Source organism: Amblyomma mixtum, chromosome 6 (assembly GCF_055824585.1).
Source record: "Amblyomma mixtum isolate Tamu chromosome 6, ASM5582458v1, whole genome shotgun sequence".
In the NCBI taxonomy this organism is placed as follows: domain Eukaryota; kingdom Metazoa; phylum Arthropoda; class Arachnida; order Ixodida; family Ixodidae; genus Amblyomma; species Amblyomma mixtum.
Genome location: NC_143017.1, coordinates 54943835 through 54961574, shown reverse-complemented (window position 1 = coordinate 54961574; position 17740 = coordinate 54943835). Strand labels below are relative to the sequence as shown.

Sequence of the window (17740 nt, the reverse complement as noted above, 5' to 3'; positions counted from 1 at the left end):
GACTATGGAGCACCCAGCAAAGCGTTCTTTCGTGAAACTGGCATAATCAAAATCTTTGATTTATATCAATATCGACTGAGTGTTCGTTTTAAACTAGAAACCAAAAATAACATAAGTCATATTCGACGTCTGGCAAATCTGAAAGAAAAAGAAGCGAGTTACCCTTTTAGAGAGCCTGAAACCTGGTTGGTGCCTACACCACGCATAAATACTGGCAAACAGCGCCTGCAATATACACTTCCTTCTCTTCTAAATGCTTACAAATCTGCCAATTTTAACTTGTTTACCTGTACTCATCGTAAGCTGCGTTGCTTATACATAGACTGTGTTACAAAATGATTTTTTTTCTTTAAACTGCGCTAAGTGGTGTTTTTTTTGTTTTCTTTCATTTGCATTGTTTGATTCATTGTGCTTTGGTTGTACTGCTAAAAGATACTTAACTTATACAATGATGTTTGGATGACCATGTAAATTGCACACATGTACAAACTAGCGGTAACATTTTTCTTGGTGTTAATAATGTGTTTTTCTCTGAATTGTTCTCTTTTGTTTTTTGTTATTTTTTTTTTCTCGTCGCCTGTCACTGCTGCCCGGTATAGGGGGCTGCGGCTCAGTCAAGCTGTTTATGACAGCTTTTTCTGCAGCTCCTCTGTCACTTTTTGAGGCAGAAATAAAATTATTATTATTAAAAAACTGTTTCGCTTAGTGTTGGAACTGGTCAGCGGATTAATGCAGGACGCAGCGAACCATGACGCACTGTTACCGATTGCAGTTTTTTTTTAAGTTGTATGTCACATAACTTCCAAAAAGACGTTTGTAACTTATGAATGGCTTCTAGCAGATTCTGCATTATACTGGCTCTTGCGCGGCGGGCTGCGCCTGGCATGTTCTGGGCAAGCAAAAGGTACCTAACTATAGCAAACTGCATTTAGTTATTCTGACTTTCCTGATTTCGCTATGTTAATTAACTCATTGCGGAACGTTGGGTCCTCTCGTGCATAAGCAACAATGGTTGTCGTTAGCAAGGAAACAAATGCCTCTCTCCACTGCGATGCTTGTACCATTTCCTGCCTTTCTGCTGCTCACAGCACCTATCCATGTCTGACGCTGGTTACAACGCAAGATATACAAACTGTTTCGCCATGTTGCTGGCATCATGCTACGAGTTACTGGTCCAGAGAGAGAGAGAATAACCGTCTATGGTGAATCAATAGGGCGGACTCCTGGAAATCAAATAACTGCTTGCGGGCTCATCAGTGGCATCTTCAGCCACAGAAGACTTTTAGATTTTCCGTCCACAGTGCGGCGCGCCGTTCTAAGTCAGCTTCTTGGCAGATCCTGGTATACAACAAGAACACACCTAGCGTGTTTCGATGCTATCTGCTTGACACCAGCTAATGAGCGCACAGTAAAGCAATACGAAGAATAGTGCTTCCACGTAAAGTTCTCACATACGAAAGAAGCAAAACAAATAAAACGCAATGGAATGTTCTGCCTTGTTAACGTTGGCATGGACGTAGCATAAGCCCTTGGTTGAAATTGCGTTATTAGCATCCGTGGCATACCAGAGTTGTTGCCCATAAGGCTCTGTCCACACTGTTCCACGTTACACGTAGCACTTGCGATCTAACAAGACCTAGCACGTATGTCACTACGCTTGGGAGCGGAATCGGTGAGTGCTGTGTGCACGCTATGTGCGGAGCTCGCGAGCTTGGTTGCTATCGGCAGCGCGTTGCTTTTTTTTCCATCAATTTCGGTAAATTTCTTTTTCATTTCTACGAAGAGAACATACCGTGATGCTTTCCTGGCTTCAAACAACCTTAGCTTTCACGAAGCTGTTAAAGAACAGTCTACCGTCGGAGAGGAGCGTAAAAACGCTGGGCTAGCCTTGTGAATCTGTCGGCATGATGACAATTAGGTGGAAAGAGCTCGCGGTTTGTCATGAATTTATTTTCTGACCTGGCAAGAAAAATAAGGGCATAGCCATGGTTTCATATTGCTGTGTTCAAGCATTACGACTCCACAAGTAGGCGGGCTATGTCTCTTGGAGTGGATGTACTGCACTTTATGAATATCAGCATCATCATCGGACTGACTACGCCCACTGCAAGGCAAGATCCCTCCCATATCTCTCCAATTAAATAGGACGAATGTGAAGAGCGAAACACAGAGGGTTAATTTTGCTCGAAGAAACTTCACTTGCTTCGATTTCTTTTAGTTGCAACCAATAACCGTTGCTTGCATGGTTTAACCTGCCTTTCATTGCATCTCCTTTATTATATTTTGAAAAGGCTTACCGGCACTATGCTGACATGACGCAGCATTCGCCAGCGCTGCTACCGACAAAACGGATGCCGGCATCTCTGAAAGTTATCAGTAGCCTTATTTTGTGCTGTCAACTGTAGATTTAATAAATCCTATGCGCCTCACGTAAATGCCACTCTTATTATTTCCAATGCAAGCCACCTAGGTGTTGCCGCCATTGTCGTGCCCGGGATGTCAACGTTTCCGCCCCTTCGTTCTCCTATATAAAAATTATGTTTTAACGCGCTAGCGTTAAAGGGAAACTGCATAGGTTTTAGAAATCAACGAGCTTAAGAGGGTCGAATGTGTGAAACTTGCAGGTAAAGCATGCGAAGTTTTTTTTTCGGCTAGCACTTGAAATAGTGAAGTAATCGCCGATTAAAATCCGGACGCCCTTCAAGCTTCTCCGCAGCGCACAACGCCAAGTGGGGGGCGCGTGATGACGTCATCGAAGGTATCGGTACATTTCTAACGCACAAGCTCCTGTTTTGAAAGAAAAAAAGCCCAATCCCACCGAAGGCGAACCCTGCCGATAGTTGTTTGGCAGCGTCTAACGCGTCAGGGCAGAGTGTGGCGGACGACAGCGGTAATTTGAAATCATACCTTCCGTGACGTCACGCTGAATTTTCCTGCACTCCTATGGTGCATTGAGGAGAACCGCAAAATTAAATCGTCGATTACGTCACTATTATAAATGCTAGTGCAAAAACACATTGCATGCTGTACCTACAGCCTACATAATTTGAATCCTTGAATATCGCGAAATTCTCATAAAAAGTGCTGCAGTTGCCCTTTAAATGTACCGCTCTCCAGAACATCCGTTGTCGGCGTCGTCGTTGAGAACGCAAAGTCGGGGGTGTGCCTCTGGCAGGTGGTCCCCAGAGAGCAACATAGGAAGCAGGTGGTCCACCCTAGGTCACGTGACCTGGCGGCGTCATCACAACCTGCCCACCGGAGAGTGAGCAAACTGCCCAACATGGCACGTGACAGTTAAATTATGAATGGCCGATAGCGAAGAGCAACGTGGGCCCCACAAGGCCCACCGCTGAGAGCACCTGCCATCGTAGAGCAGTAGCGCATCACTGAACCGCTGCACCACTGCGCCAGGAGGGGCATGAGGACTCCCAGGTATCTATGAATGTTAAGTAGAGAATGACCTTCTTCACATCTTGGAATTAACCTATTATTATTATTAATATTATTATTATTATTATTATTATTATTATTATTATTATTATTATTATTATTATTATTATTATTATTATTATTATTATTATTATTATTATTATTATTATTCTGTTAGAGTGAAGTTATGCTTAAAATGTTCGTTATTTCATTTATTTTTATTTTTATTTTGACGTATACTCTGGGTTTAGAGTTGAATTTCTGAATACTTGTGCTGTTAACCTGTGTTTTCCAATTTTTGTTTGTTTTTTTTTTGCTCTCGTTTGGGTGTAACGAGAAGCGTTACTGTATCTATTGCCTTTTTTGTAGTCCTGGCCGTAACTGTCGGGCCCAGTCACTCAAGCCTCTTGTTGGCTTTGACGGGCCTGAACCTTATTGTATTAGCTACAAAGTGGCAATAAACATTATTATTATTATTATTATTATTATTATTTCTGAAACTAAAGTTGCCACATGGCGTCGAACGTGTGGTGAGTAACGAACGTTATGAAACGTTACAACAAAGCATGAAGCATTAACCCATTACGCTATCGTGTGTCAAGTGTCCCCTCCAATTTTTCAATTCTTTTTCCATGTTTCTCAGTGCCACAGCTGGTTGTTCCTCTCAATAACTTTTGACTTACACACAGCAATACGGCCTATAAAAGTCAGTAGGGTGCTCGATAAAAGTTTTCCTTTCCTCTTTCGAATGCACCCTAAGGAGCCTCTGAGGTATTCTATTAATATCACATCCTCAGATGTATTATGCCATTCTTTCAGACATCATATTCTCCTATGTAGCACTTTTATAACCAAGAGAACAAATTTCCTGTAAATGTGTGTGTGTGTGTGTGTGTGTGTGTGTGTGTGTGTGTGTTGCTGCATCTCGGGTGCACAACGTTCTTAGTCTCTTTTTCTAACTGATTAGACAAAATGGCTTTTAATGTTCTAGGATGCGAATTTTGTACGTCAGTCTTTTTTTTGGTGCAGTTGTTTGCGTACTGAGATGAACAGCTCAGTTTGAGCTATTCAAGCCAGCTCGAAGCGAGAAAGTTTCGCTTCGCATCAAGGACGCATGAGACATTTTCCTTTAATAATGCATTTATTCACTTCCTTTTACAGTTAGCAAAACATCTGTAAACAATGGGGGCAGCAGGAATAGGCCACAAAAAGAATATGAGCGCGGGAATGTGTTATCTGACCTCTCTCAAGAAACCTATAATAATTCGGCAGCGTCGTGAACACCTGATCAAGAGCATTCAATCTATACTATTTACAAGGCGGGCGCTCACCGCCAGGTGCTCAAGCGCAGCGAATTAATTCTTGTTGGAAGCGCATAAACTAAACATTAGTGGTACATGTTCTCGCCGAAGCCATTGTGCCCTGATGGCCATACTTCGACTCAGCAGCTAAAGCCCTCAACAAACGCGCTAATAGCTTGGTTTCTCTGAGTTTACACCAAAAAGCAAAACTTCAATAGATTCATCACCATATAAGCTAGTATTGCAGGCAAAACGTTAATGTGCTCCACAGCGCAAAAAAAAAAAAAAACACGTCTTGTAATTCCATATGCACATTCCGGTTAAAAATATGGTACAATGAAACGAAGCAATGATAGCCTATATTATGTACAAGCGCTCGCTGGCAAAAAAAAAAGCAAATTGCGCACATGTAAGCGAATTCTATGGCAACATAAAATTTTGGCCGATCGAAGCTGTGTGAGGAAGTTTCCCTTATGTACGCTCATGCAGATCTGTCAAAAGATGCATAGACAGAACGAGGCAAGGTGTTGCTTCCGCCGAGGATAAAAAATATAGCAGCACTTGTTAGGACAGCGATGGCCAGAAGTTATTTTCTAAAGGCGGCTGGCGACTGACTTTCGTGAGCCGGCAAAACGAACGCAGCTAACAAACGCAACGAAACGACCACAGCTATAGCGAAACAAGGGTTTATGGATAGGGGACACTTGATTGTCACAGCTGGCGCAAATTAAGAAAAAGACAAAGTCTGCTAACTAAAACAGTGGTAGCACTGCCGCTGCTTCACTTTGTCGTTAATTTATCTGATTAAGAATAATGCGGCAAGCGTCATTCTCTGGTGTATTCGCAGAACGCCGAGAGGTGCTTTGCCCGAGGCGTCTAGAAAGGTCGCGTAACAACATCCGAGTCTCCTGTCGACGATCCCGACTTGGAAGCCTGCGAGTAAAAGAGGCAAATACAAGAAAAGAATTAAGGAGCGCGCCCATACCAAAACGGTCCTAGACTTTCTATAAACTTCTTATAGACTCTATTGCCTTCGTTTAGATTTTTGTCTATTCATACTCTATAGCCGTTCTATGCACGAAAGTCTACTAAATATACGGACACATATTAATAGATTTTCTATAGACTATCTACAGGATTTGTTTTTCTGTATAAGATTTGTCTATAGAAAGCCTGTATACTTTATAGAACGAAGTCTATGGACTGTCTAAAGAGAGAATTTCGTAAGAAACGTTTTCAATTCTCCTTGAAAAGTGAGACCGCTATATTCCCTTTAAGCTGCGGCATTCACTGAAGGCGGTCGTGCATAATGCAGTGACCAATAAACAGCCTCCTTTTTCGCCATTGCCTTCCCTCTGAAAACGTCAACAGTAATTGCGTTTTTCCAGCAGAGATTTCTCAGCATTGTACTTTACCATGTTCAGGGCATTCCTTTTTTAAGCTCGCGCAAGCGAATTCGGTGCCGTCAGGAAAATAGGACCTACGACATATTACGCCTCACGAAGCTTACACTATCCTCAGCGGTTATTAGATGTCTTTAGCATAGCGCGCTTCACTAGCGCTACCGCTTACAGTGTGCCGTGAGCCGCCACTACGCATGTGCCGGTCGCCTTGCGGCAAGCGGTAAGCGGTAGCGATACGCGCTATGATAAAAGAATCTTTTCAGCAAGTTGAGGTACTACCATGAGCTGCGTCAGAGAACAAAGGCAAGGAATGTCATTCGATAGGAGTGCCTTTTAGCTCGAAGTTAATGAATTTCCCTTGCGCTATCTACGTGGCGAAAACGCTGCAGAAAGCTCTTTGCATGCCTGTGTGAAAGTTCTCGCCCTAATATATAGGAGAAAAGAAAGTTTGATCTGGACACACCGTCTCACCGAACTGTGCACCTTTGACCGAAGATAATTTAACAGAAATGGCATTGTAATAAATGAGCAATTACTCACTGACATCCATCCAAGCGCAGCCAGACGGCTACAAAGGAAAGCTCTGCAGCTCTTACGGAAACTTCGCAGTTTCATCACATTCTTTTTCCTCAACTATTGATTTGCTTCGAAAGTTGTATTTGTTTCCTCTGTAGCCGTATGACGGCGCTTGGACGGATATAAGGTGAGTAACTGCCACCTGATTCCGAATCTAGTCCCCCTTGGTGGAGTTCCCTAAGCATTGGACCAGAAATGGGATTGCCTCATAAATTTCGTTGGTACTTTCGCCCGAGGTGACTGCAGCATTGCTAGAAATATAAAGCACGTTTGCTTATTTTGTTGGTTTTTTTCGTACACATGGATTCATAAAGAAAGTACAAGGTTGGCAATATAACAAGATAGCGTGAGTTTCGCGTACTAATATACATGAATGGAACCAGGGCAGAGAAAAAATGCGGCATAGCCAGATAAGTAGCTCGGCTGCTTGGTTCTTTTAACGAAAGCAACGCAGAGCTGCCTGCTCGCCCACATGCAAGAGGATAAAAAAAGATAGCGCCAGTGATAACTGAAAACATTAGCCTACCTGCTACGCTTACTTTGACAGCATGCGTGTGCCGAAACGTTCGCGCTATTATGTTTTTGTCATATTGAAACGAAAGGCCTAACAAAGGCAATAAGCCGTGAACTCCTAACTGCGTCAAAATTGAATTGGATAGCATAAAAAAAAAATAGTTTTTTATGCATGCATAAAGGAGCCCTTTGAGCGAAAGCGATTTTTATCACTCCATTTTAGCAGCAGTAGGTTCTATACTGGAGAATTAAATCTTGCAAGTGCTGCAGTGAAACGACAATGGGAATACTACTACTCTGCAGTGCATGACAAACCAGAAAAATAAAATGTGTGTCCTTAAAGTATGGATCACTCGAGTGCTTTAGAATCTCAGAATCGAAAGCAAGAACGTAATAAGACAGTGTACGCAGAATTCAGAGGCTTGCATTTCTTGTGTTATCTAGTTGTTTGAAGGCGAAAATAGTGCTGCATACGCCTTCTTGGAAGAGGATAAAGCGGCCGCTATTCTCTTCCTAAGACCTGGGATAACCCGCTCGGTCTCAAAACACAGTCTCTCCGATTGAATGCTTACTCGACTCACCCTCGTATCTCGTGTGATTGGAAGGCACGAAACAATCAGTCGAAGGCAAAATCGAAGCGGTGCCCTAGGTTTGATAGGCCCCCCGCTCGACGCGCAGATGGAAAACAAGTGATTTACCCTCCGCGTTCTCGAGGCGTCGGCACGAAGACCCTGGATTGGACTAGCTGAAGGGGCGATGTCATTTCCGGAGTCATCAAAGCGGCTGTTTTCCTGAAAACGAGAGATTGAGGCATCCTGTCGTGAACAAAATGCGCCTGGGTGTTGCAAAAAAACAAACAGCGAGCAGAATGGATGCAAACAAATAAACGGCCCAATACACTGGTGCAGGAATCTGAGGCGTTTGCGGCTGGCAGCGTACGAGGTTTTCTTTCAAGGTTCTGTGAAATGAAGAAGGATAAGCAAAAGCGGCTGCTCAGATAGAACGGCCATACGGGTGTCAGCCGTAGCCTCAATTTGCAATTTCAAAACAGGGCACTACGAGGCAACATAGCTTGTTTGAATGGTATCGCGAAAAGTTTTCTTTTTTAACCGCGATCTGTCATTCTCTGTAGCGAGGAATCGAGCAAGGTTTTGGAGTGCAATAAAACAGAGAAGGTACTATTATACCACTAAACAAAATCGTGCAGATATTCTTATGACAAACTATATGAAATGTCTAACGTACAATTATTTTCACAGAGGTATTTCCTCAGAAAGAAAATATGTCTACTCTTAATAAGAACTCAGTTCCTAATAAAACAATACCATATATTGACATTACTCAGGCTGGTTCTTTGCACTATACACAAGTTTAAAATTTCATCGGTTCCCAGCTACATTGCCCCGTATAATAAACTGTTTAAATAACCACCACACAGTATTCCTCCGCTTGTAACCACATTTTTTCTATTGTCATCCGATATATTCCTGAAGACTAGACTGTAGTGAAAGTCATTCTTATTTTCATTCTGGGAGATGGTATACAGTGTATGGCCCTCTTAATCTGTCCACCCTTTTTCTCTAAAGAGCACTCGAATGTTTGCTTGTCTACATGCACCAGACCTATAGTGGTTAAATAGAACACCTGTTTTTTAATTGGTTTTGCGTTTCCTCGTTCACTGCAACTTGATGCAATTTCTTACATACTCAGGTGTCCTCACCTTCCGACGTAACACCCTCTACTAGTGATCTTATATCGATCATTTCTAAAATACTTAAGTTTCAAAAACTCCAACCAGTTAGTGTCAACAATGATGAATAAATAAAATTCTGAAGCACCATGATTTGTAACGTTAATCTTTGGCGGGCTTCTTCGCACTAGGGGCATTAATTTGGCTACAAAAATCGCAGAGGCGGACCGAAACAAGAAACGTAAGTAACTGTGTCTGTGAACAAAGTAGCGATAGGTGAGGAAGCGTTAGTGATAACCTGGGAAATGTTATGAATATCCTGCAAAACAAAAAGAACTCTTTCGCGTTGTAAGTTATATGAGGCGAACGTAGAGTAGTAAGGTGTAGAAATTAGCTATGTTTTGCTTTTGCTTAACGTAATTTAATACCTTTCCTAAACGGGGTTTATTTCTAGCTTATTCCGCTGCAGCTTCCAGTACAGGCAAAAAGAAATTAGGTGTAAGTGATGAAACAACGCCATTAAAGCGTTCAGTTCTAACTAACTATTGTGTTTGAACCGGATATTCTTAGCCAAAAAGAACAGTTGCGAAATCTTTTCTTCAGTCACCGCCACTTCTAGGCAGATCTTTATCCGCATGTTTCAATTGACATCTTTCAAATCTCTTTCCGGACGCTTCGAGCCACAGAGCCGCACGTAATCAAGAAGTCGTTTCCCAACGCCAGATACTATACGCGTCAACAGATGACGTCAACAGACGAGGTGCACAGATATAAATGTAGCAAACACAATCAATGGCCGCGCACTCCCTCGCCATCTGTTGATCATCTTTTCGTCGTTTGCGGAAAGTATCGACTCGCACTACGGATTCGCGACCTCCACGACAGCAAAGCCGTCACTCCCCGCGCGACTTATGAGTCCTCTGAGTGCTGCATGCCATACTTTGCCCTCTAGAAGAACGCTAATGACACCAGCAAGAGGGATACCGAAGGAGAAACGGGGTGTCAGCACCAATGTTCGATGCGAGCTCTGAGCTCAGCAGAGAGGATTGACTAGGATGATCAACGACCCGGCGAGAAGATCTAATTAGCACCCGAGGCTTTCAAAGCACTGCCGAAACCGTATCTTTCCTGCCAAAAAAGCAAGAAGCAACGCGCAGAGTGTCATACAGCTTTGAATGGAAATTTGCGCACTAACAATCGCTCCAAATTAAAATATCAGCGAGAAAACATTTTGGCCAAAGTCTACAATTCAGGATTCTGCATAGCAACATCACCTAGGCTTCCCTGCTTCGACTTCCATGAGTATGTAATCCTGACTCTTACAGCGTGACTAATTTTCCTCGCGAAAAATTTTCTTAAAATTTCTGTTAGAACAGCTCTCTTAGAACTGCGTTTGCGTCAATTTGGTCCAAAACCCTTTCCTCAAACATTTCATCGCAGACGAAGCCAAAAAACAGGCCAGGAGATTTTGGATTAGAAAATGTATACGTCTTCAAAATGAGTAAACAGACGGTCCGCGCTAGATGGCTACCAAACCATGGCTAGCGACGACCTTAGCGGCCTACTCGGTGGCCTAATGTCCGGGTCCGAGCTGGCCAGAACGGCCTCCCATTATTCAAGAGAAGGAATTTTTACTAGATCCCTTGGTGGAGGTTCTTCTTTACATTGCCCTAATGTGATCATAACGTGGCTGTTTCGCCACAGAACATGCACTCGGGGATATAGTCATCCGGGTACATTTTTGACAATGGATAGGGGCTAAGAAAGGACCTCGTTTGGAGTCTCTTCCAGGTGGTCTCTTGCGCCTTATTGAATGTTTTATCAGTTGGTGGAAATGTGCTCCTTTCCAATTCATAATGGCTTGTGATATCCTGGAAAGATGCCAGCCCCTCCTCGGAATAATCCAAGGATACTGATGACCCACCGACTCGGCTGACGAAACCTCAAGCCATGTTGTGGGACACCTCGTTTCCCGGATTCCGCAATTGAGCCGGCACCCATATCACCTCAATTTCTTTGTAAGGTTGCCTGGTCAGTTTCAGTATCTTTTGTGCCGCAGTCAAGATTTTTCCCCCCTCAAAGCTACGGACGGCCAATGCGGAATCCGAGGAGATGATATCCTCGTCAGCGCTAGCTATGGCTAATGCCACAGCTGCCTCTTCCGCTGTTTCTGAATATTTCGTCACTACCGACCCCGAGGAACGCAGCCGCCCGCGCACGTCCACCACTGCCAGTGCGAACGCTTCGCTTGACGTGAATTCTGCCGCGTCTACATAGACAGCACCTTCGTCCGTTCCGTAATTTTTGTGTAGAGCTATTGCCCTAGCTTTCCTTATTCCTTCATGGCGTCAAGGATGCATATTCTTAGAGAGTGCTTTGATCCGCAGTCCCTTCTTAATGAGCTTGGGTATCTGTTTTTTTTTTTTGTGTGTGTGTCCTCGGGTGGAGGTTCCACGCCAGTACGTAGGCGCTCTAGTATGGCTCTGCCTGTCTTGGTGCGCTAAGCCGTTCTGTTTGCGTCATGAGATCAGCCTCCTAACTGCTGATGCAATCCTGACTGCTAGAGCGTGGCTAATTCTTCTCGAGAAAAATTTTCCTCGGATTTCTGTTACAACAGCGGTCTTAGAACTGCGCTTGCCAGTTTCGTCCAAACCCCTTTCCTCAAGCTTTTCGTCCTAGAGGAAGCCGGAGACCACGCCAGGCGAAACCTTGTACCAAACAGAAGACCGATGGGTACCCGGCAGCACTGCGGATAGAACTGATGCAGCTCTCAAGATGCTCTGCACGCTTGTCTATTGTGATTTCCCGACCGCGCCCCCTGCTTTCTATCAGTATTTCTGTAGCTTTTCCTACCTGAACGCTCGACAGAATAAAATTTTTTAAGGACACCAGAATGATCAGACCAAAGCGAAAGCATGGTTTTGGTTCGGGGGCTTTGGTTCGGGGGCTTTGGTTCGAGGGCTAAAGCTACTTTGACGCGCGAGTTTTACTCAAGTCGCAAGCTAAGAATTGATTCTCTCCGAGATATGCCCATGGCAGAATTTCTAGCACGTACCTACGTGCGGCATTTCCTTGCTTCTAGACAGTGAGAAAAGACGCCATGCGGGTATTGAAACGTACTCAAACTTTTTCAGCCTCATTCACCATTCGTTCTTAATTTAGTTTACAGTATTCCTCATCGTACGAAAACCCTCGAACTGTTAATTCTGCAAGACCCATCTGAAGATCGTACACAGCTCGAGGTATCATCATCATCAGCCAGACTGCGCCCATTGCTGAACAAAACCTCCTCCCGTATCTATCGAATTGCCCGGTCCTGTGCCGTATGTAGCTACCTTATTCCTGAAAACTTCCTAGTGTCATCCACCCGCCTAATCTTCTGCCGCCCCCTGCTACGCTTTCCTTCTCTTGGAATTCATTTCCTTAACCTCAACAAAGATCGGTTGTCTTGCTTTCGCATTATATATTTATTTTCACTTTCGCACTCGGTTCAACATGCACCTTCGTATGAACGCGTGGCGTTGCCGTCAATCCTCAAAAATTTTTTCCAAGATTCCTTTCAATGACGGTCTGTCGTTAACGTTTTCGAAGCAGTCCATTTCCTTTTCATAAGTTGCTGCGTTCTGCTTGCCCATGTCAGCTGAGCCCAGCCTGGTTTTTTTGCGTGCGCGTGAATAACACACTCAACGCGCTCTGGCAGCCTAAACGCTGCATTTCAGCTGATGGAGCTCTTCTGGACATGTAAACAAAAAACGATGACCACTATAATTTAGTGGAAAGGGCGTAAAAAATTGGATGTGGCTTAGCTAAGGTTAAGCCTGGATATCTCGAAGCGAAAAGCTCTCGCTGCTTTTCAGCCAACTCCCCAGCTGCCACTTCTGGATCGGTGTTTCTGCGCCGTCCCGACTGTTGCTTCTTCTTCTCCTGTTCTGCGCCTGTTCTATGGGCAAGCGTGCCTTATATACCCCTCCTTTCAAATGCGCACTGCGCACGGCTGCGGCGAAAGGTCAAACGGGGGCGAGGAGGAGAAGCGGCGGCCCACATGCGCAGTAGCGCGCGGCGGCGGCGTGACGTCGCTCGGTTTCGCGCATGCGCAGAAGTGGCAAATCTGACCTCCGGCTCACGAGAAGCGCGGCGTTGACTAGCCTAGTGAAGCTTTACGCTTCAAAACATACTGCACACTCCACAAAAAACACGCTAAATAATCTCAAGAACACTGCAATCTTTGGCTTTCCTATCCTGGCCGTTAATCGTCTCTGACTGGGTTATTTGTTTGTCCAATTAGCTATCATTCGACGCTTCAGCAGTTCGTATTTCAAAGAGCAAAGGAGCTCGAAAAGCCATGAACTTTTCTTCCCACCGGCCTTTCCCCTCCCATAGCATTTTTCTCAGTTTGCTATCAGTGCAGTCACCACATCTCGTACATCCAATAGCATCCCTGTCACACGTCCTTTGACGGGTTCATTGAAACGAACAGACCAAGATGATGGAAGCTCATGGCGTGAAAAATGGTTTTGAATCGGTTTAGTTGCCTCTTTTTGTGCCCAAATATAAAATGAGATATTAGCCTAGGTTTAGCCGGACGTCATCTAAAAGCGCGATCGATGAAGAGCTACCAAGGCTCCACGACGATTGGGATAATAAATGTATCAGCGCCATAGAAAGTAATAAAGGTGTTATAAAACTGCGAACGACTAAAACGCATGATTACGCAACGCCTACTCCTAAATACGAAAACGCGAAACCTACCCACCGCGGTGGCTCAGTGTTTAAGGGGCTCGTCTATCGAGCCGGAGTTCCCGGGTTCGAACCCGACCGCTGTTGCCGCGTTTCGATGGAGGCGAAACGCAAAAGGCGCCGGCGTGGCGCGTGCTGTGCGATGTCAGTGCCCTGAAAGATCCCCAGTGGTCGAAATTATACCGGAGCCCTCCACTACGGCACCTCTTTCTTCCTTTTTTTTTTTTTATCTCCCTCCTTTATCCCTTCCGAGATATGGGAGACAGATACTGCGCCATTTCCTTTCCTCAAATACCATTTTACCAGTCTTTATTCAAACCATAATTTATTTCATGTATTTAGAGTACAAAAAATTGTCTTCTTTGACCGGTTTATAAATTAAGGTACGCTTTTTTTTACGTGAAAACACACGCCACTGCAACGAGGACTGGTTCGCAGGGACCACGCGGCAGCGCAGTCCAGTGGCCTGCCGGAATAGGCGGGCCACCTAATTCTACGGTAATTGCCATTGTTTAAATAAAGTTTTCAATCAATTAATCCTTTTCGTGTCCAGTGTACTCGACGCATTTTATCCGCTCAAACAAAACAGAAAACAAAGTAATTGTGAGTTTTGCAGTTCTATCTGTATTTTAGTCGCATTATTGCATCTAGTTATAACGTCTTCAACCTGAGCAGCGTTATTTTTTTTTATTTTTTGGGGCGGGGGGGTTCTTTGCGGCCGCAGTGGACGCGCTTACCTCGGCGAAGCCGCGCGAGGTGCTGGGTACGGCGTCGTCCGGAGCGTCCGGCGGCCGAAGCCTCTTCACCGCAGGCCGGATGGTCGTCTCATCGTAGGAACGGCCCGCCTCCGATACGGTGCTGCGAGGCGGAAAGAGATCGCACTGCCTTTAGTACCGCCGGTGAACCATCCACATTTCGTGCAACACCATACGAATTCCTTTTCTCAGATTTTCTCATGAGCAAACTAACCCTTATGACGAGGTCAACTGCAGCTCTTGTTACCACAAGTGTAGTTTATCGAGTTAAGAGCTCATTCCGTGGTTTTATAAAGGGTTGGCTGACCAGTTACGGGCGGTATTGTAGAAGTCGGCTGCCTGATTCGGCTTGGTAATGTTAGCCTTATTAACGGCATCAACGCCAGGCTAATTTCGCTTACTATAAGTGGCACATCTGCTTTGTCACGCGCAGCAGGTTACGCGGTCTTTCCTTTGAGTTTGCTGTAAGCGAAGAGATAAACGCGTCGTGGCAAAGCTTACGCATTCAAGAAATGTTTCACAAACTTCTTCGAAACACACAGTCACAAGGCTGAACCGCAAGAACGTTTGTTTATTTCCCTACAGTAAATTCAAGGGAAACACAGAATGCAATATCTAATAAAAGGTAAAAACAGCGCTAATTTAACACAAGTCACACAGACGGAATGGCGTTATTGGTTTTAAATAAGTACGTACCTGTAACTATGCTCATTTTTTTTAGTTGTTGCTTTTTGTAGTTTGTATTTGTATGCTATTCCCATTCCCCTCTGTAATACCTAACTCCCCTGAGGACAAATAAACATATCAATGGATAGAAAGATGGACGGAACAAAACGAAGGCAATAAGCGCATTGGAGACAATTGGCACTTACCGCGAACGCGAACGAACTACGGCAGACAAATGCTGTCCTATAATATGCCGTCCATTTTAAACAATTGGCGAAAAACTGTAATTAGTGAAAAGTAACAACATATCGTTTCTTTTTTTACTGTACTAACTCAGCCTGCTGTTATGCCTCCTCTCTTGACGGGAATGTTTGATGATTATGTGTTTTTTGATGCCCCGAACATGTTTATTTTCGATGCAATGTGCTCTTCATTTAAATATTTCACAGGCATAACATGTACTGTAGCATTGTGTGATTGTAGGTTTTTGTGCACAATGTAGCTGCTGTAGGGGGCGGGGACCTCTGTCAAACCTCTATATGCTTTTTGTCCCCGCTCCTCACATCCTTGATGTGAAAACCTGATTGATTGAACACACACACATGAAAAACACGCAGAATGGTCAAAAGTACAAGATTCTCAGCTGCATGGTGTGTTTACTATACAATGGCACGGCAAACGTGTGCCTGTACGTTTCCGCGTGGGTTGTGTTGAGCTCGCCAAGCCATTACAATACAGGAGGGTGCACAGCTGACAAATGCCTCCACCAAAGCGGCAAAAAGAAGAAAACCAAGAGCAAAGCCACCCGCCCCACCTCTTCTTGGTGAAGGTATTTGTGCCGTAGGCGTCCTCGTTCTGCTGCTGCAGCGACTCCTGCGTGCCGGCGTCGGGCAGCGCCACCGAGCCCCGGAACTTGTCCACGTCGCGGGAGAATGTGGACGGCTGCGAGGCGTCTTCGCCGTGCGCCCGCTGCTGCTGCTGCTTCTGCTGCAGCAGGTGCTGGCGCTCGGCGGCCCGCTTGGAGCTGTCCAGCCAGCGCGATGTGCCCGGCGTGATGGGGGCCGGAGGCGGGGGCGGAGGGGGCGCCGGGGCATCCGGGCGACGCTGCGCCGTAGTCGTCGCAGGTGGGCTGGCCTGTCGGCGGGTCAGGAAGCAAACAGCACCTCGTGTTTAGTATCGTCTCGAGTGTATTTGACAGCAAACCACGCACTTTCTGCGATGTTTCCGGTAAACAACAAACCACACACTAGACACCTTTAGCATGCCGTGTACCATGTTACCGTCACCGTTACCGGAGTACCGGGAGCCCGCGCGCAGCCAATGCGCATGCGCAAATCGCCTTGACGTCGCCAGATGGCGCCAGTTACCGGGCAGCTGCGCGCGCGCCTGCAGCATCGGCACCAATCAGCGCGTGCTCAGCGGTGGTGGGCGGGCTCCCGGTATTCCGGTAACGGTAACGGTAACACGGTACACGGCATGCTAAAGGTGTCTAAACAACAAACTACATACTTCCCACGATGTATCCGGCAAACAGCAAGCCACACACTTTCTGCGATGTATCCGGGCGAAGACATTGATTGCATCAATCGTTTTCACCTCCAAGTACCACTCCCAAGCCCAACTGGATTAGGATGGCATAGTGGGCTAGATGATAGTCATAGACAACAATTCTGGATACAAAAGCATTTTTGAGTGGGAAACCGTTTATGAACGCAATTTTTACATATAAGATTTCGCTATAACAGTCAATATATCCGCAGATCACCCAGAGGAAGTCTTGAACTTTTTTTTCTACTGACGTTTTTGCTATCGTCAAAAGCATTCCCCAAAGGGTTTTCATGGGATTTTTAGCCGTTCGATGCGATCGACGGAAACACCTTAAAATGAAAGATTTTTGTACATTCGGTTGGTTGGTTTATGGGGTTTAACGTCCCAAAGCGACTAAGGCTATGAGAGACGCCGTAGTGGAGGGCTCCGGAAATTTCGACCACCTGGGGTTCTTTAACGTGCACTGACATCGCACAGTACACGGGCCTCTAGAATTTCTCCTCCAAAGAAATTCAACCGCCGCATCAGCCCGTGGCTTACGGCGACCTCGCTGGGCTGACAGCCAACTAGCACGACCAAGACCTCACTTTAAACTACTTTTTGCCGGTGAATAAACATTTTCCAACCCAATTCGATGTAATCCTACATATCAGAAGAATGGACCATTCCCTCCGATATTTTAACGATATCTTACAATATTCCAATGTTCAAAATTTTTGTCCGAAATTGTTGGACATGGCACAAGAATCGACAAGTACAAAGGCTAGTATTCGTCTCGAATTCGCTGCCATTCTTTTGAAAGTTACGCGAATTCACTATTATGCCATATGTGAATTCGAGGTTCGCAGAATGAGGCTGCAGCTGCAACTGCAGTTTAATTGTCTTCGAGAAATCACACTGTGTCCTGTACCTAGAAGTTCTGTCTAGGTAGGGTTTTAGATCCCGCGCCTCTGGCAAGCTAGAATGGAAAGGGGTTCACTTCTACACTAACTGTTGTCCTGCTGGGCGTGAGAGTACAAAACGCGGCATGAGCAAATAGAGAGTCTCGTGGGTCCAGACATTTTTTATCGCTCCCGTCAGTGGTCCTGCGGATCGACTACACTCGGTTTCTGATAGCTATAC

The 17740-nt window shown here is 45.1% G+C and overlaps 1 protein-coding gene across 1 annotated transcript in view; it reads right to left on the bottom strand.

Moving 5' to 3' along the window:
* Nucleotides 1-5348: 5348 nt before the first annotated feature.
* The window catches only part of LOC149339169 (uncharacterized), a 234439-nt gene continuing 222047 nt past the window's right edge, over nucleotides 5349-17740 (bottom strand). The window contains exons 19-22 of the mRNA XM_089547976.1: nucleotides 15885-16204; nucleotides 14387-14507; nucleotides 7921-8013; nucleotides 5349-5663 (exon numbers count right to left, since the gene is read on the bottom strand). Coding sequence (XP_089404102.1) covers nucleotides 5607-5663; nucleotides 7921-8013; nucleotides 14387-14507; nucleotides 15885-16204 — 591 coding nt within the window. The 3' untranslated portion in view covers nucleotides 5349-5606. The remainder of the gene's footprint in view (nucleotides 5664-7920; nucleotides 8014-14386; nucleotides 14508-15884; nucleotides 16205-17740) is intronic.